The sequence below is a fragment of the Neofelis nebulosa genome, chromosome 2 (genome assembly GCF_028018385.1).
Source record: "Neofelis nebulosa isolate mNeoNeb1 chromosome 2, mNeoNeb1.pri, whole genome shotgun sequence".
In the NCBI taxonomy this organism is placed as follows: Eukaryota; Metazoa; Chordata; class Mammalia; order Carnivora; family Felidae; genus Neofelis; species Neofelis nebulosa.
Window position 1 is genome coordinate 10,138,986 of NC_080783.1, and position 19,593 is coordinate 10,158,578.

General features: G+C 45.0%; 1 protein-coding gene across 3 annotated transcripts in view; it reads left to right on the forward strand.

Annotated features, from left to right (window-relative positions):
- PID1 (phosphotyrosine interaction domain containing 1) overlaps positions 1–19,593 on the forward strand; it is a 229,573-nt gene that overhangs the window by 148,002 nt on the left and 61,978 nt on the right. The window contains exon 1 of one of the 3 annotated variants that reach the window (XM_058702353.1): positions 509–580. The exons of the other annotated variants lie outside the window; for them this stretch is intronic. Coding sequence (XP_058558336.1) covers positions 524–580 — 57 coding nt within the window. The 5' untranslated portion in view covers positions 509–523. Of the gene's footprint in view, positions 1–508; positions 581–19,593 lie in introns of those variants that run through there. 3 annotated transcript variants of the gene reach the window in all.

Here is a 19,593-nt window from a genome sequence, read left to right on the forward strand (position 1 = left end):
CACTGCTGCCCTTGGACAGGATAGTTTTAAATCTACTTTACCTCTCAGTCAATATATTCTTTATTAAAAGGCTTAAAAGGATTTAAAAAGGCCATTAAAATGTGTAAGCCTCTGTCTCATTTTGGAATATTGTTTCCGTTGTTTTGTCCACATGGAATATTCAATGTGTCCAAGAGAAAAGATAAGAAAAATAATTCATTTTGTGTTACTTAAATTGGGACGTGGGAGGTCAAAAGTGGCCCTGTTTGGGTTCCTTTGCCTTTAACCCCGTATCTCTTCTTCTACCCTTTTTTGTTTTTTTTAAAAGGCACATTTCAAATAAACATACAACTTTGAAGATTTCTGGGTCAAAAAATACTACTCTGTCACTGTATCTTCTTACGATTTAATTTCTGAGACAATAAAAATTCCAGTCTAGTTCGATGTCAGTTTTGTAATGGAGATTTCACAGAAGATGTCTCAGAACTTTCCTTGGAAACTTTCTTCTCCACCTGAATCCCTTCTGTGTCAGTATCTGGACGGGATGGTCCGCTGCTCTCCCATCTTTCCTTGCTGTCTTGGGTCCCTCTTGACTGTCCAGGTGAGTCCCAGGGGGGCCAGGCAGGGAGGAGGTCAGAGGGGAGGGAGGGGGGGAAGGAGGCCATGGCACTGACCACCCGTCCTCACTGTCCTGATCATATTACTTCTTTCCCCTAGACCATTCCTAAAGTGTGATAGGCTAGAGTTTATTTAAGGATTTTATTTATTAAGGAGCCTCCTTGAGATTCTCTCTCCCTCGTTCTCTGCCCCTCCCCCTGTTCTCTCTCTCTTTCTCTCAAAATAAGTAAATAAACATTAAAAAAAAAAAAGATTTTGTGACATTTTGATTTCAGGTCTTCATGGCTTTTTCCAGTGAGTAGAACTGGTCCTACCCGGCTCTGCCCTGTGACCGTGTCCTCCCTGCCACGGTGCTCCCGGAACTGCTCTTTGGCTTGCCCGCCATTGCATCAGGGAACCTCTCCTGCCTCCTCCCTCAGTGCAGACCCTTCCTGTCCGATGGAGATCCCGTCCTTGTCCTAACCTTCCCGGGGTCTGGTTCCTGGCAGCTCCTCTTTCCCAGCAGTGGGTGGGCTATACTCACTCCCACACCCAGCTCTGGTTCCAGGATCTCCAGCCCGGCTGAGTTCTGATCCCCGCCGCCACCCTCCCCGCCCCCCACCCCCCACCCCGGGGCCAGGAAGGCGCTGGGACGAAGGAGACAGACCTGAGGTTGTCTTGCAGAGGAGGAATGTAGGCATGAGGCGGGCATTCCCACAGATCCTTCCAGGAAGCACAAGCAGGTGGAGAGACCCCTCCGGTTACGAGGCAACTGATGGGAGCCCTCATTAATATGTCCTGCGTGATGAGGTGCAAAACCTGACACAGCGGGGGTGTCAAAAGGAGAACCAATTGGTTTGTGACATCGGACAGCCGCACTGACTTGAGTCTGCTTCCCTGATGCACCCCAGCCCTGGCGGGACAGCGTGTACACCTGCTGTTTGCTCACCAGACACGGATCCGTTGGGTCTGCTTTTCCCACCCCTGAACCCGCCCAGGACGCCAAGCCTCTCCGTGCTGTAGTAGATTCCAGGTGTCCCATCTGTGTCCTTTGGATGCCCGTGCACTAACGAAAGATATAAAATATGATTGTGTCAGACTGTGATAACAAAAATAGATCACACTTCAGTTTTCTGCTCATAAAGATTATACCACTGGCCCACCCTCACTAACTCACCCCCAGCGGTGATTTTCGGGGTGATACTGACAGAGGACCTAAATCATCCGTCGTCTCTTGCCCGACGCCTTCTGTGGTGGGGAGCCCGCATGCGCACGGCAGCTGCCGGGAGATAATGATGCCGTTTGTGTCTGTTGACTGGCCCACACGGGACTCAGTGCCACAGCCTTCCATATATTAACGTGCCAACTGGTGTGTGGCTGACACACAGGCTTTTCTACTTCCCTAATTGCCTGGAAAATTCCATGTTGTTTTTCTGACTCCTTGCCATGAGCACACAAATGCAGACTGTTTTAGAGCTGTAGGTTTTCTGCAGCCTGAAGAAACTGAGTTTCCACAGGCTCCAAAGACCTCTATTGCCTTATCTTAAACGAGGTTCAGGGGCGCCTGGGTGGCTCAGTCGGTTAAGCATCTGACTTCCTTGGCTCGAGTCATGATCTTGCAGTTCGCGAGTTCGAGCCCCATATTGGGCTGTCAGCATGGAGCCCACTTCAGATCCTCTGTCCCCCTCTCTCTCTCTGCCCCTCCCTTGCTTGTGCTTTCTCTCCCTCTCTCAAAAATGAGTAAACATTGAAAAACAAAACAAGGTTCAAAGAATCTCCTCCAAATGGGTGATTCAGCTGCCAGATTATCATGATGATTTTCAAGATGATTTTTTTAAAGCTGGAAATGTGTTTAAAGATTAAAATCCACTGTCAGTTTTTAAAAATTGTTTTTTTAATGTTTATTTGCTTTAGAGAAAGAGACACAGAGTGTAAGCAGGGGAGGGGGGGAGAGAGAGGAAGACACAGAATATGAAGCAGGCTCCAGGCTCTGAGCTGTCAGCACAGAGCCCGATGTGGGGATCCAACTCAACTAACTGTGAGATCATGACCTGAGCCTAAGTCAGACACTTAACTGACTGAGCCACCCAGGACCCCAAAACCCACTGTTTGTTTTTATCCTTATAAAATCGCTATAAGTCTTGGTATTAGTGAGCTTTCTCTTGTAACATTTTACAACACTGACTTATTATTATTATTATTATTATTATTATTATCATTGCACTGAATTAACTATGTGATCTGACCTAAACATTTCCTATGTTTTATCCTTTGTCATCATAAAATCTAATTTATGGAAGTGTCCTTTGTAGAAGTGTCCCAATTTTTGCTAACATTAGGTTAAGAATTCTTACAGTTTCATTACTCTCTTATTGATCCTGTTTGTGAGATGCTCCAGAAAGAGATTTTTGGCTTTTGATTTCCATCACTTAGACAACAATGTCTGGGCTCCTTGGCATGGACAGAATGGCTTTCCCCATGGACTGGCCTCTACCTGCTGCCCCAGCTTTATTTCCATCACTCTCTGACTCTTACTTTGTGCTCCACAGTTGTCAGAATCCCAATTTTTTCATGCCTCCGTACCTTTGCTTATGCTATTCCCAACCCCTAGACTGCCTTTCTCTACCTTCTTTTCCAAGACCCCTCTCACTTACTCTTTTTTTTAAATGTTTATTTATTTGAGAGAGAGAGAGAGACGGAATCCGAAGCAGGTGCCAGGCTCGGAGCTGTCAGCACAGAGCCCGATGTGGGGCTCGAACTCGTGAACCGTGAGATCATGACCTGAGCCAAAGTTGGATGCTTAACTGACTGAGCCACCCAGGCGCCCCACCTCTGACCTATTCCTTAAGACTCTACACGGACACCATTTCCTCCAGGAGCTGTTCCCTGGCCCCACCTCTGTTACAGCAGGCCTCTCTCTATTAGGGCACTTGCCTCCCCATGCAGAAATAGACCATGTCCCAGTCTCCTTCCCGTGGGCAGGGTGGGATCACTGTGTGTTCCACCGATGCATTGTTGTCACCTGTCATTGCAGTGTGCCCACAGTGGTGCTGCAGATAGTGATCACCAAAATCAAGCTATGACGGGATCCTTAGGCTCTTCTAATAAACTGAATTAATAGCAGATCAAAGCCACAGCTATAATTTAAACACTTAAAAACATGTTGCTTCTGATCCCTTGGGTTTCTGGGTCTTTTTCCTCTGTAATCCCAGTTAAAAAATACCGCATTCAATAAATATAGTGAAACACATAAAATATTCCTTTTCATTTCTTTCTTTCTTTCTTTCTTTCTTTCTTTCTTTCTTTCTTTCTTTCTTTCTTTCTTTCTTTCATTTCAAGACCGTGTACAGTTCTTGCCAAAATCAAAAGAGCTGAGAAGGGTAAAGCATTTGTGTGTGTGTGTGTGTGTATGTGTGTGTGTGTGTGTGTGTGTGTGTGTGTGTGTGTTTCATGAGTTTCTGGTCATTCATTCTTGTTTTAAGATGACATAATTTCATAGCCATTGACAAAGTCGCGGAATAAATACTCTGGAGGAGACCGTCTGGGATTTTAACGTGCCAACCAAACACCTGGGGCCCTTGTTAAGAATGCAGATTCTGGCTCAGTACATCTGGTGGGAGGCCTGTGATCGTGCATTTCTAAGAAGCTCCAGGGGATGTCTTCATTCCCCGTCCACCGACCACATGTAGAGTAGGGAGGCAGTAGCATTCAGATGCTGTGTCTGTATTTTTATCCGGTGAGACTTTTAAAGCAAAGGCGTTTCCTTCTGTTTCAAAATACCCCAGTGAACGAGCACCGCAGATGACTTGGTTATAGGAAACTTGAGCAAAGCTCACACTGTTGTGTGTCTAGGCTTATGTGGGACGTGTTGGGGTCCAGGCACGCTCATGTTGCATAAACAAAATGTGTGGCATCCTGTCCACTTTCGGCTCTTTTTCCTGGTGGGCAGATTTAGAGCGAAAGAGGGCACATGTCATTATTCTCTTTGATAAAATTTCATTGAGAATAGTTGGTCATCTCATGGCATTCCTCACACTGATTCATTATCTATTCATTATTCGTTCTATACACTATTCATTACCAGGAGTAGGATATCCTGGTATCCGGAGATCAGGCAGTCTTTCTCACTGGTTCCAGAAAACCCCTGTGCCTTAGTTCCCCAGGGCTACCAACAACTCCCACACACTGGGAGGCTTTAAACAATCCGTTTATTCTCTTACCGTTCTGGAAGCCAGAAGTTGAGATTAAGGCGTCAGTACAGCTACATGGCCATGCTCCCTCTGAAGACTTCAAGAGAGAATCCTTTCTTTTTATCGGCATCCGGTGGCTTCTGCAATCCCTTGGCTTGTGGCTGCGTCACCCCGATCTCTGCCTTCATCCTCACATTGCTTCCCCCGAGTCCCCCCTCCCCCCCTCCCCAGACTTGCATCTCTGTGTTTCTGATTTCCCTCTCACATCTAAGGACCCTGGTCCCAGATCCTTAGTAACATCTGCCAAGACCCGCTTTCCAAGTAAGGTCACATTCACAGGTATTCGGGGTTGGGACTTGCGCACATTTGGGGATGGGGGCTGTTCAATCCACTGCACCCTGGTTCCTTGAGTCCACTGTGAATTCAAGACATCAGGGTTGTTGCAAACCCCCTATTCTGTGCAGAGTAGACAGAAGCACTTTGTACCCGTGTATTGGGGGAGGGGGGTTAGGAAGTTGTTGATATCATCTTTCCAGCCCTCCAAGTTATCTTAATGATAAATGGAGAAACAAGAGTGGACAGGTACTAGATTTTTATATGTGGCAGAACCTGCGTGTAGATGTGTTAAAGCTTCCGTTTTCTCTTTGCAACTATGAGATATCTGTTACTGATATTACAGATTCTTCATTTACAAGACATTTTCTTATATATAATCGGTCTTCGTTTCTTCCTCTTTTTCTCTTTTTTTCTGTTTCTCTGCCCCTGTACCAATCTCTTCATACCTCTTTTTCCTCCCTTTCTGACCACCAGCTGACCAACCTACCTAGTTGTCCACCCAGCTGACTTACTCAGTTTTTTTTTTTACTCTCTCTCATTTCAGAAAATACTAAGGCACTTTTCAAGAATATGGATTGTTAGTGTCTGTAAGTCTTGAGCAGCAGTTCATTAATTACTCAGATACAAAGAATTTAGAGGCCAATGCTGATTGATGAGAAGGTAAGGTCTTTCTAAGGCAGAAAAGATCGATCGATAGATCAAAAATTCGGTATAGACACCTTTTCAGTTTCGAGCTGGTTGCGCAAAATGTGACGTATTCTCCTCGTATAGTGTAAGTTTCGTGTTCCACTAAGCATCTGCTTGGCTAGCTAGTTTTACAGCAGGGCAAGATGGTGGATGTAAAAGTAATTCTTTTTTCTTTTTAATGTTTATTTATTTTGAGAGAGAGAGAGCAAGCGCCCAAGCAGGGGAGGGACAGAGAGAGGGGAGAGAGAGATCCCAAGCAGGCTCCACTCTGTCAGCACAGAGCCCGGACACAGGGCTCAGACTTACAAACCATGAGATCATGACCTGAGCCTAAATCAAGAGCCAGACGTTTCACCAACTGAGCCACCCAGGTGCCTCAAGTAAAGTTAAGTCTTAATTGTATCATTTCTGTAAAATCTCTTGAAGATGTAAAGAAATGGCTGTTTGCCATTAGATAGGTAGGGAATTTGGTCTTCTCTTTCAAAGAGATGGCTAGGTAACAAATGAGTTAACAAGCAGCTACTGGAAAATTCATGGAGTGCAAAGTGCTTAGTGCCTTCTAGGATGGTTCAGTGTATCCTAACATATTGGCTGTGGCCATCCCACGCGATTTAGCTGTTTTGTTTTAGGTTTCATCTCAGGATCTGGAATTGGTTGAAACCAAACTTTCCAGAAATCAATATCAGTGCATAGATAGGTTTCCAAGACTGCAATTGTGTCCGCAGAAAGGAATATGCAATTATTTCATGGGTAGAGAATGAGAGCTAAACCAGAATAAAAATGATTTTAAATGTCTGCTTTTAAAGATGAGAAGGTGTATCTTGTGCCAGACCCACTGCTATGGAAATATCCCACCACCAAAGAAAATGTGCTACTTTGGGTTTTCAAATTATTTGGTCTTAACCTAGGGATTTATGTGTAGGTAGTAGATCTTTTAGTAAAATAATGGACGGCCATTTATTTCTTTAGGTACTTCCCTATGTCTCCACCTACACGAACTCCATTGTGGAAAAAGAGATAATGCAGTATACAGTATGGTGTTTGAGGGGAGACCAGACTCTGTCTGCCTAGAGAAAATCCAGGCTCTGTGGCTTTGGGCAAAGTACTTCTATCCTCATTGCTCAGTTATCTCATCCATCAAATGGGACTTTTCGCGTCTCGATGTTATAGGGAGGATGGAATGGTTAAATAAGAAAATGCATGTGAAATGGTAAGCAGAGACTTGCCCTGAGGCAGCCCCATTCCGTAGAAATATAAAATGAACCACACTGGCAATTTTAGACTCTTGAAGAGCCTCATTAAAAAGTGAAAAGAAACAGGTGAAAATAATTTCAGGAATACATTTTATTGAACCCAATATATTCCAAATATTTTCATTTCAACATGTGATCAAAATTACGAATGTGGTACAGTACTTTCCTGATCTCTGGCTGCCACCCGTGGTGATTCAGATTCACTTGGTCTGGGGTCCAGCCCCGTCTGGGCGTATTTGCAGAACTCCCAGCTGGTTCTCGTGTACAGACCAGGAGTCAGCCCAGTGTCCTAGGCAAATCTCCTTACTACCCCTTTCCATGAAATAGATGATGCTACTGGCTGGAACCATTTCACAATGTTACTGCTAAGAATGAAACGGATCCTGATAATGAAATGTATTGCGAAATATAAAATGCCTCAGGAAGGGAAGAGCTTCCGGGTATTCATATTTATGTCAAAATGCGGTCCTTCCCAGTGGACCCTTCTCCCAGAAGGTCTGCTAAGGACCTGTGTGGTCTTGTCCCTGATTCTCACTACTGCCCGTCCTTTTCTTGCAAGGAGGTGTTTTTTTTTTTTTTTTTTTTTTTGCCTCTGAAACTGATTTTTCCTGAGCACTGCCTTTGTGCCAGGCTGGATGGATAACGGACAGAGCATGATTTTGGAAGTAACACTCAGTAGAGGCAAGTGCCAGGCCCATCTGCTTATTAGCATTCTCTGGGGCTTCGTTTGCTGGTCCGTGACTGGATGCCATGTACGAGGCTGGGCTTTTGTGAGGACTGATAGAAATAATGGACACACGCACTTAGCTTGGGTCTAGACTCCGCTACAGGCGTTCTGCTGGGCCCTGTGCCATGTGTGGTTCCTGATGACTCAGGAACCGGCCGTACCCGTGGTAGTTAGGCTAAGTCACTGGTGGCACTTGAACGATCACATCAGCTGGTGAGCACACATGTCCCCAGAGCCCGCACTCCTTGGCCCTACTCTCCCACGCATTTACAGAGGAACTCTTTTTTTTCCTTTGCACACATGAGATCCCAAGAGATTTGGCCTAATCCATGTTCAAATGGACTATTTCCTCTGTCCTGAGGGGAGAGATTGGGTTTAGCGTGGCTGAATTGGTTATTCAACTTTTAACTGCCTTCTGCTGGAAGCACACCCAGTGTTGCTGATTGAATCTGCCCTCGGGAGGGCGGCCCTGCCTTTCTAGCTGGTGCTTCTTGAGGGAGCTGGGCCCCCATCAGACAGGATTCGGGGCTAAAGGAAGTGCCCCCATCTCCCTGGCTAACGGAAATTCTTTCCTCTTATTCTCAAATCGAGGTAAATTAAGCAGTAACATGTTGCAACAAACATTGTGGGCTTTCTTGCACGAAGAGGTTTCTCAAAAGTCCACTGGCCGATTAAAAAAAAAAAAGCAAAACCACCTGACTTATTCTACGAATGCACCCATGGGTGTACCAAGCGTCTCATGGGGGCATGGCGATCACCTGACAGGCTTACCACGACTTCTGTGGACTGTTTGGGGACTCTGTCAGAGCGGTACGCATGGCAGACAGTTTCATCTGTGCCTCCCTGTTTTTCTAGGTGAAGTAATTCAGACCCAGAGAGGTAGGGATCTGCTTAAAGCCAAGAAGCGGTAACATGTGATGCGGGAGCCTAAGGCAGGCTGACAGGCCACAAACACCTCTGCCCCGGCCCCAGGTGGGATTTGTGTGGTATTCCTTGGGCGCTCCTGACTGCCCAAGAACGAAGGAAAGGGGTAAACAAATGGTTGACTGATAGAGATCCTAGTCCTATGGGACCCAGGTCTCCATCACCCCTCCATAGCGATGTGGGAAACAAAGGCAGAAGGAAATGGCAGATAGAACTACATTTCCTTGTAACCTGCAGCCCACTGACAAATCTTTGAGGCCTGCAGAGTACAAGGTTTCTCCAGGAACTCTTTACTGTCTTAACGTTAATGCTTTGCTTGAGGGAAAACAGCCTTAGCTTGACAATAGATAGGCCTCCAGTATCCTGTGAGTCATCTGTAGCATATGAAAATCTCACTGGAAACTTCCCCTGGACTTGACCTCCTCCAGCCCCATAGTTTATTACCAGTCTCTCCTCACGGTCCCTGGGCAGGTCTTCCTGCCCACGGGTCCTGTCCCCGTGGTACAAGAAAATCACCTTTTGGCCCCAAAGACGTCTTCAAGAATTTTTTCTTGGCCGTCGGCTCCGGACCCCATGAACCCCATTGTCACCCCAAAAAACCTCATCAATATGTACAGATAGCATTTGTGAATGACCTCCCTAGTCAGGTGGCTAAGAAATGCTTCACGTGGGCGATTTCATTTTGTCCCATCCCTGTGAGTTAAGCTCTAATATTATGCCCATTTGATGGGTCAACTAGGAGAGTGGGTCACTTCTCCCAGGTTCCCCATCTAGAAGCAATAAAGAAAGACGAGAGCCTGAGACTCTCAGCAGGGCATTTCGGAGCAAGCACCTCCCTTATCGTGTTTATGTAACTGGCAGGCTCACTATGATAATGAACAATTTACTGTGGGTTCAGAGCAACAGGGGAGATGCCTTAAGATAGTGTATAATTAATTCCTAACGAGTGACACGGTCAATAATTGCTATATGAATCCACACTAATTTGAGTCCAATATATTTTTAAAAATAAAATAAAACATACGGTTGGCTAATCACAGCTTCACAACCCTCTCCGTTTTCTACCAGGAAGTCAATTCTATTTTTAGTTGTATTGTTGCATATGCCGCGCATATCAAACACTTCTCAAAAACGTTGACATTTACAACGCAGCTTTGTCTGGCTAATTGGTAGCTGTCCCACAGCAATTTGTGCAGGGGCCATTAGGAGGCAATTTGGTTGAAAGGTCATCCATAAGAAGGCTGAACCAGGGGCACCTGGGTGGCTCTGTCCTTTAAGCGTCTGACGTCAGCCCAGGTCCACATCTCACGGTTTCTGTGTTCGAGTCCCTGTGCTGACAGCTCAGAGGCTGGAGCCTGCTTGGGATTCTGTGTCTCCCTCTCTCTCTGCCCCTCCCCAACTCATGCTGTCTCCCCCCCTTCCCCCTTCTCAAAGTAAATACACAAGTTTAAAAATAAAAATAGAAATTTATCATCTCTGGAGCATGTGTGCCTGCCTCATTTTGTGGTTAAAGGGAAGAATCTTGGTCTTAAAGAGGTTATGCTCTGTGGACACTTGACGTCTGATGGGCAAGGTTTATTCTACCTGCCTGTCCACCCTGACGTGTGAACACTGGGGTAGCACCCTCCTCATCCGGGTCCTTGGTCCTGAGAGACTGGTGAAAATCTTTTCCGAAACTGAGAGGGGCTCTGAGGCTCCAGCCCCTGACAGATGACGTTTTCTGCGATCCTTCGTGAAGGTTGTACGGAAGCCGTCCTGTCTTCCGTGCTGCGTGGCAAGTCGAAATCCGTTTTGCTGGCCTGGCTCCTCCCAGGATGCTCTGGGGCTGCTTTTGCCCACTCTGAGCAGCGGTTTTGACTCTAATTGTCAGGGGGAGGCCTCCCAGGACAGATGCTATACACAGCCTTACCGAGGGGGTTCTTTTCCTGTGGATTGTATTGAGATGGCAGAGAGGTTTGATGAGCATGACTGAGCCCGCAGCCCATGAAGGGAACACAGACCTCTCCCCGCCTAATTACAGTCGGCACCCGAAGTAATGCCGAGGAGCCCTTCACATCCACCTTTCCCTGCTCTTCCTTGAGGAACACGCACAAGCTTTGAACTAGTTTGGGGAGGAGCCGTGTCTGCCCAGTCTCACCCTCCTCCTCACCTGCCGGCCCGTGTCATTCTTCCATCATCTTTTTGCTTCCAGACCCTAATTACCGAGTCTCCGGCCAGGCTCTGCGCTCGTTTCCTATTGCTGTTGTCACAAATTGCCACGAATTCGATGGCTTAAAAGGACACATTTATCACGGTACAGTCCTGTAGGCCGAGGTCGGGAATGGTCCTCAGTGAGCTGAAATCAAGGTGTCAGCATGGCTGTGTTTCGTTCTGGAAGATCTAGGGGAGAACCCATTGCCTTGCCTCTTCCGTCTTTGTGAGGCCGCCTGCATCCCTTGACACGTGTCCCCTCCCCCTGTCTTCAAAGCCAGCGATGGCCGACCACGTCTGTCGCCGGGTATCGCTCTGACACTCTCTCTCTGTCCTCCTCTTCCACCATCAAGGATCCTGATGATTACGTCGGGCCCACCTGAATAATGCAGGGTAATCCTCCTATATATTTTTAACGTTTTTATTTATTTTTGAGAGCAAGAGACAGAGACACACAGAGCACGACTGGGGGAGGGGCAGAGAGGGAGACACAGAATCGGAATCAGGCTCCAGACTCTGAGCTGTCAGCACAGAGCCCGATGCGGGGCTCGAACTCACAAACCATGAAATCATGACCTGAGCTGAAGTCGACGCTTAACCGGCTGAGCCACCCAGGCCCCCAGTCATTTTCATATTTTAAGGCTGGTGGATTAGCACCCTGCAAATCCAGAATCTGTGAAAATGTTACATTTCATGGTAGAGGGAAGTTAGCCAATGGAAGTAAAGTTTCCAGAAGGTGAGGTGTGGACATCTTTGAGGGCCGTTATTCTGCCTCCCATAGGCTCCACACAGCCCTCTGCTCATGGTCTAAAAGCACCAGTTGGAGACTAAGAGGAGGCATTTGAAGCTGGTGATGGAGAGCACAGCCTCTTGCATCTGAGGGCCTGGGGTTTCTTGCCTTCATAAGTTACTGTCTTTGTGACTTTGGGCAAGCTCTAGCTTCTCCGTGCCTCTGGTCCTCGAACTGCAAAATGGACGCGATGATAGGACTGCCCTCATGGAGTCATTGTGGTTCTAAGTAAGGTAATACCTAGCGTTTGGGCCATAGTTAGAGCTAATAATCCTAGCTGTAGTACTTACTGAACTGTTGTCATTGATTCCCCGGGGAATGGCTGTGTCCTGTGTGGCTTAGTGTCTGCACACACCTACGCTGGTTTTTGCATCCTCTGGGCGGAGGCCAAATTGTTTTCCACGTTTGCTTACAGACGAGCGTAAAAGCCCTTTCAGAGACTTTATTTATATTTGCTGCCCTGTCCTGACATTGGATACTGAGATATATGCCATATATATCAATATGTATCAATATGTATATCATATACACATACCATATATATATCAGCTATATACATATATTTTTTAATGTTTATTTTGATTTTTGAGACAATGTGAGAGACAGAGTGCACGCGGGGGCAGACAGAGGGAGACACCAAATCTGAAGCGACCTCCAGGCTCTGAGCTGTCAGCACAAAGCCCGACGTGGGGCTCGAACTCACGAACCGTGAGATCATGACTTGAGCCGATGGCGGATGCCCGACTGACTGAGCCACTCAGGTGCTCCTGATTATATATATTTACTCCATATCCAGGGTCCTGTGTTCACACCAGGTTGGAGATCCCTTTCCATCCCCTCCATCTGTGTGGGGAGGAAGCCCTTGTTAATCAGTTTCACCAACTGCTTGGGTTGTGCAGAACATGGGCTATCTCTTGGATAACAGCCCACTTGAGGATTTATTCAGTAGAAACAGATTAACTGTATATTCTGAGACGTACGCACAGTGCAGTGGGTCTGTTTGATGGAATAAATGTCTGCACAGCTGCCAGACCTTGTTCTGTGATGCTGGACTTCATTGGGCATCGGGCTTGCCAAGAGCCGGTAAGTGCAGGGAAGGGGTTTCGACTTAGAACCTTTTGTTGCCGATCGTCCCTTGCACAGGGGCCCCTAACACTGCACCCGATTTTACTAGCTGTCCGTCCCCACAGCAGGCCTGGAGTGGACTTCATCTGAGTTCCAGGGCTTTTAGAGGACTAAACCATCTTGGACAGTCACAGGATCATAGATCTCCTTCTTTATGAGCGGGCATAGAGAGTGATTTCTCTGAATTCTACAGCCGTTAATGAAAGAAGAGGAAATCCAGTGTGTGCCTGAATGTCTTCACATACTATAAAAATGTTGCCTGTGCCAGAAGTAAGAAGGATGCTTTATTTATTGATTGATTGATTTATTACCCGAGAAGCCTTGTTTTTATCTTCTGGGGAAAAAAAAAAAAAAAGCAGTGGATCACGAGGGAGTCCTCATTTCCTTTTTGGTTTTCTGGTTCCCTTTACTCAAAATGTTGTTTGATGTGATGAAAAGAACCTATTTTAAATTGTGAACTAGCATTTCATGAAACTGTTAACATATATGACCTTGTCAACCGTTGTAACTCTATTAAAATGGAGTGTGGAGATGAACGTTCAAGTACGAATGTGGTGTTCTAGTTTTGCAATACAGGAAGAAAAACTTCTGTGAAGACGAGAGGGGATGATTATACACTTTCATAATTTTTAAAAAATTTTTTTTAACGTTTATTTATTTTTGAGACAGAGAGAGACAAAGCATGAACGGGGGAGGGGCAGAGAGAGAGGGAGACACAGAGTCGGAAGCAGGCTCCAGGCTCCGAGCCGTCAGCCCAGAGCCCGACGCGGGGCTCGAACTCATGGACCGCCAGATCGTGACCTGAGCTGAAGTCGGACGCTCAACCGAATGAGCCACCCAGGCGCCCCTATACACTTTCAAATGTGAATGAGATCAGTGAAGTGTTTCTCCCAATCATTTTACACTTTCGGTGTGATCCTTTTAGGCAATGACTAAGAGGCAGCTCTTCTAGAAAGGAACCCCGGATTTCAAGCTCTGGTGGAATGGTGTCCCTCTTTGCGTCATCTCTTCTCGGGATGAATTTTAACTCACGGTTGGACAGTCACGTTCAGTCAGGATGCTGTTCTAAAATGGGATTGAAATTTTACGTTAATGCGCTTACTCCAGATTTCTAACCATGTGAACTCTCCCCCTTCTCTGAATTTCTTACGTTATCTTTTCTTACACATACTCACTTCAACGTTCGTGGAGTCCTGCAATAAGCTATTGGCGCCTGCCTTCTGATATTGAATTTCCTGCCTCAGAACTGTCTTTGTCAGAAGCCAATGGGTGCAAATCTGCCCACGTAAAGTGGCTAGTAAAAGCCAAATCTGCTGCCTAAGATGTGGCCATGGAGAGTAAAGCAGGAGTCAGTCCTTTGTTTTCCCTCCCCCTCCCCCACCACAGACCATTATGTTTCTTTGAATTAAAATTATTATTTTTTTCTTCTATTGTAGACCCATATTCTAAGAATTTTTCGACTGGTGTCTAACTTACTGATGATGTAGTGCAAGATTTGGGGAGCCTGTTGGGTAGGAGGGAGATTGATCCCTTCAACTGTGTCAGTGGTTGGGGCACCTAGGTGGCTCAGTCAGTTGAGCATCTGACTTTGGCTCAGGTCATGATCTCACGGTTCGCAAGTTTGAGCCCCACGTCGGCTCTCTGCTGTCAGCACAGAGCCTGTTGTGGGTCCTCTGTTCCCCTCTCCCTCTGCCTCTCTCTCTCTCTCAAAAATAAATAAACATTAACTCAACACAATTAAACTGTGTCCATGGTTGAATGATGCAAACATTATGGAGAGATCGTTCTGGTTCCTGAAAGTTCCTAGGCATCAGCCAGCTTCCCCAGTGTGGCCACAGTGCACTGGGCAGGACCTGGTCCTCTAGCTGTTTGCTCTGGCAGAGCGAAAGAAAGTCCTCAGCGTTGCTTTAGCATCAGAGAAATGCAGTGGAGCAGAAAGCCGAAAAACGATGATGGAGATTCAGCCAGGAAAAGGAATAAAGAAAACTGGAAAAAAGCATGAACACGGTGAGAGCAAATTGCCCCAGGCTGCCAAAGAAAATAGTCTGTTAACTCTTAACTTGCTTTGAATAGGAAACCTGTGGTGCACAGAGCTGCAGAGCCCTGGTCTCAGACCAAATTGGGAGTAGAGCTTTGGAAAGGCCAAGTGAGCCTGATCGCAGAAAGGGGAAGAATTATGGGATCGAGCAGGTGGGCTGTGGGGACCAGACAATGGGTAAATGGAGACAGGAACTTCATTCTTGCATATTAAATTTTACTTGAGATGTATTATTATCCTAATTTCTTAATTTTTTTTAATATTTATTTTTGAGAGACAGAGAGACAGAGCATGAGCAGGGGAGGGGCAGAGAGAGAGGGGGACACAGAATCCAAGCAGGTTCCAGGCTCTGAGCTGTTAGCACAGAGCCTGACGGGGGGCTCGAACCCACCAACTGTGAGATCATGACCTGAGCCGAAGTCAGATGCTTCACTGACTGAGCCACCCAGGCACCCCATATTCTAATTTCTTCTCCACCAACCTCAGGAAGGAGCATTTGCTCTATGTTTTAACCAAAAGGAAGATGTTTCTCCTGAGAGAAGTAGAAAATTGGGGCACATAGTGGGTACTTACCACTTTGGCAAGTGGAAACTACTTAAGAATATTTTAATACGGTTTAGATACGAGTGCATTGGACAACTAAACTCTGTTTAAAGGCTCTGAACGTCCTGTCATAAAAAAAAAATGGTTCCCCTTTACACCATTTTCCAAACTTACTTAGCCATGATATACCTTTCCCCTCCTTTTATCTTTTGCTTTTTACAGAGGCAGTGGTTGGTGAAACAAATTTAGAAGGAATGCTTACCTGTCTCTCATTGTACAAGTGAGGAGCTGGGCCAGGTGAAAATGTAATTGTCCAAGATGCCTCACTCTGGAAGGACTAAGCAGAGATTAGAATCCTCACGTTTTGCCCAGAACACAGCCATTGCTAGCTGTTGGGTTCTGAGACTGGTACGAGCCTTGGCCTCCAACAGGAGTGCTCCTTGGATGTCAGACAACACAGGCTTATGCTTCCACGGGCCCCTGAAGGACGGTTTTGCACTGAGCAAGACTTGTTGGACCCAAAGCTCATGCCTGTGGTAAGAAACCCAAGAAATCCTGGCAGTCTAACAAGAGCTTGACCTCACAGGATTCCTGGCTCTTATTTCAGAAGGATCCAGATAAATCTTATGCTCCACGTAACTTGCAGCAATGTTTTTGCTTTATTGAAAGCAGTTTTCCTGAGGACTTCCCATTGCTTCTCTTTTCTGTAGAATCAGCCCGTTATGGTGTCAGTGCAAGACCCATCCCTTCACTCTTCAGAAAGGATAAAGAGAAAAGCCTCAGGCTTGTAGGTTAGGAAAAGAAAGGAGAATTTATAAATGTTTATGAGGAAAATGGTGGTTACAACACGCTTCTACAGAACGACTTGATATTAACTAAGTTGCTATAACGATTAGTTGGAAGCCATTCCTTATTATGCTTCCCTCTTTAAAACGCTGTGCTATTTTTCTGAAGACTGGTATTTGATATTGTCAACTAAATGAATTCTTTAGGCAGAAGAGCTGTAGGGTTCACATTAAAAAAAACTGTAGATTCTGAGTCTCATGCTTTAGTTGGAGGTAACTGGGAAAGAAAGAAACTTTGTGACTTCTTTTTTTTAATGTTTATTCATTTGAGAGAGAGAGGGCGCGCGCATCAGTGGAGGATGGGCAGAGAGAGAGAGTGAGACACAGAACCCGAAGCAGGCTCCAGGCTCTGAGATGTCAGCACAGAACCCGATGTAGGCCTTGAACCCACAGACCGTGAGATCATGACCTGAGCCAAAGTTGGCCGCCTAGTTAACTGAGCCACTCAGCCGCCCCAAAACTTGGTGACTTCTAATTAAAGGCATATATATTCTCTCGTATCTGCAAAAGCCACCTGAGACAACTGTGTTAGCAATAATATCCCAAGTTAATGTGTTAAGATTTTCAGTCAAAATGTTGTAGAACCAGATTTATATCTAGTCTGACCCTCTTCAATGCATTTAATGCTCAGTGTTCCCATTTGTGATGGAGAACACGGGACAATGTGTAAGATGGGGCCTTTGTTCCTTCCGTGGTGTTCTCCCACCAAATCAAACTTCCTGAAACTGTGGTTTTAAGTCAGGCTCTTGTATACCAATGCAAAGTGAGATTTCACACACGAGGTCAACAGAACTCTGTTTTCATAAACACTTCCTGTATTTCTTTCTTGAAAGTTCCTTGGAGGTTCATTTTATCTTGTAGCAATGGTGGACTTCAAATGTGACTGTTTTTGTAGAAATGTTTTATATTTTAATCAAACATAGGGTGATTTTAACAAGCTATTTTCACAGCTGAGCTCCCAGTGCTGGAGATTTATGGTGTGTTTCATACGTTCTTACTTTGCTCTCCACTCTTGACTTGTTTATTTTTCATGACACATCTGAATGCCTTCTTGCAAGCAAGACCCTCTTCTTGAGACTCAATTGTGGGGTTATTAGTATCAGGGCACGTTACAGGGATCCTTAGTGAGGGGTTAAGAGACAGAGTTCTGAAGTTATTTTCTTTTCTGACGAAACATACGCCTGATGTTTTCCTCCCGTGGAGATATAACCCAGACTTCAGTTTCTGAGAGCTTTGAGCACTTAGGACTTCAGTGTTTTTGATAGCATCTGTCTGATCCTCTTTAGACGGCCTCACATCATTATCGTCCAGCTGAACCACTAGGTGGGAAAGATAAGAATTCTCAAGCTTAAGTCAAGAACTATAATGCAGTCGTGAGTCAGATGTGTTATCATAGGGCTATCTTCTTTATGTCATGAGGTCAACTTTTAGTGAAATTACCCATGCCATGGACCTTAAGTGGGTGAAATGGAGATGTTTTTATTGATGATATATAAAGGGGAAATTGCTGAGTAAAGAGCCTTTTGAGTGAAGATGACAAATTATCTTCACTCCATTTAGCAGGGATATTGCTTCCAAAACAAATTATTTAGACTAATGCTGACACTGATCAAAAAGTGCCATGCTCCTTACTCAATAAAATGAGAATATAAAGGAATATGTTAGCAAATGCCGGCATTGTGATTTCTCTTCCTAATTCAAATTAATCATAGGTTTTCTAAAGTAAAAGAAAAGCGTGACATTTCCCTAGATCCAGCCTCTAAATGTATGTCTTAAACTTGTAAGAGTGGGGTTCGGTGGCTCAGTCAGTTAAGTGTCTGACTTTGGCTCAGGTCATGATCTTGCAGTTTGTGGGTTCGAGCCCCTCGTTGGGCTCCGTGCTGACTGTGCTGAGCCTGCTTGGGATTTTCTGTCTCCTTCTTCCTCTCTGCCCCTCTGCCATTTGTGCATGCTCCCTCTCAAAATAAACAAGTAATAAAAAAGAACTTTCTTAAATTGTAAGAGTAATTCTAATATAAATATGGTTATTTTGCTTGCAGACAGTATTGCTTATGGACCAAATGATAGACTTTGCCCTTTAGACATTTCCGTATTGCTTATATGAGTATTCCCCAACATCATCTGACATGCTGACAGATACCCGTGTATTAAAAGTCACATAGAAGAGGAAGCTATTAAAATTTACTTTCTCTCACACTGAACTGATACAAACATGCCTTATTCTTCTCAACCTTAAAACTTGGAAATCAAATAAAGTAGAACCTAATAGATCAACAAAAACAATTCCTGTAATAATCGCACATTTAAGGGTGAGTGGTAACTTTATGGCTATAAATCAAACACTTTTTATAAGTACGCCTAGAAGAAGCATTTTGCATTCTGTAGCCTTCAGTAAAGGATTGGTGAGTCTGTTTGGAATTGGGCAGATGTTGGGTGAGGCATGGGTATGCAGTATGTGATGTACTCACAGCTTCTAATGTTTCTAATGAGCTTCTTTGTATGAACAGTTTCTGATATGAAGAGAAATTTGCTTATCAATGCAAAGAAATCCATTGATATGTTAATTTTATCCCAGCATCTCTTCACTTTCTAATTCACTCCCCGCCAATAATGGAATCGTAATTGGATTTCTGAAGGAACATGCGCAGAAAGCGATTTAAAAGTAACTTGTTGATCAGAAACCACTCCAGATTCATAGAATTAAAAAAATGAAGACATATAACCTTTGTCCCCAAATAGAGAAAAGGTCAATTTCCCCTAAATACTATAATTTGAAGGGGGATTACCTACCACAACGTGTAAACCTTAGCGACGCTTCAGTTTCTACCATTAGATAATTGAAAACTTTGTGTCAAGCATTTGTCTCTCACCTTGGCTGTGAGATGCACAAACTTAAGATAGAGGTAATATACCAAATCTTAATTCCTTAATCTTTGTGTTTTCTATTTAGGTGTCTCTAAGTGAAGAAACCAGGGTCTCCCTGTATTTGTATGGGTTAGGGATTAGGGAAGGACACAGGAAATGTAGCTTGAGGTGGGAAAGGGGAGGGGATCACAACTTTGTGACTCACTAGCTCTGTGGCTTTGGCTTGTTCTTTAATCACTTGACCGTTACTGACTTTAGCCATAGGATGAGCTATCATCAGATTGTCCTGGGTGTTTGGTCAGATGATACATATGACGTAATGTGTGTAACCCAGCACCTGATCCGTTGAAAATGGTGACTGACTAAAATCATCTTCAAAAGACACTAGCTCTTGAAAAAGCTACTTAGAGCAAGAAGTAAATTTAGGGGCACCTGGCTGACTATGTTGGTAGAGCATATCACTCTTGATCTCAGGGTTGTGAATTCAAGCCCCATGTTGGGCTT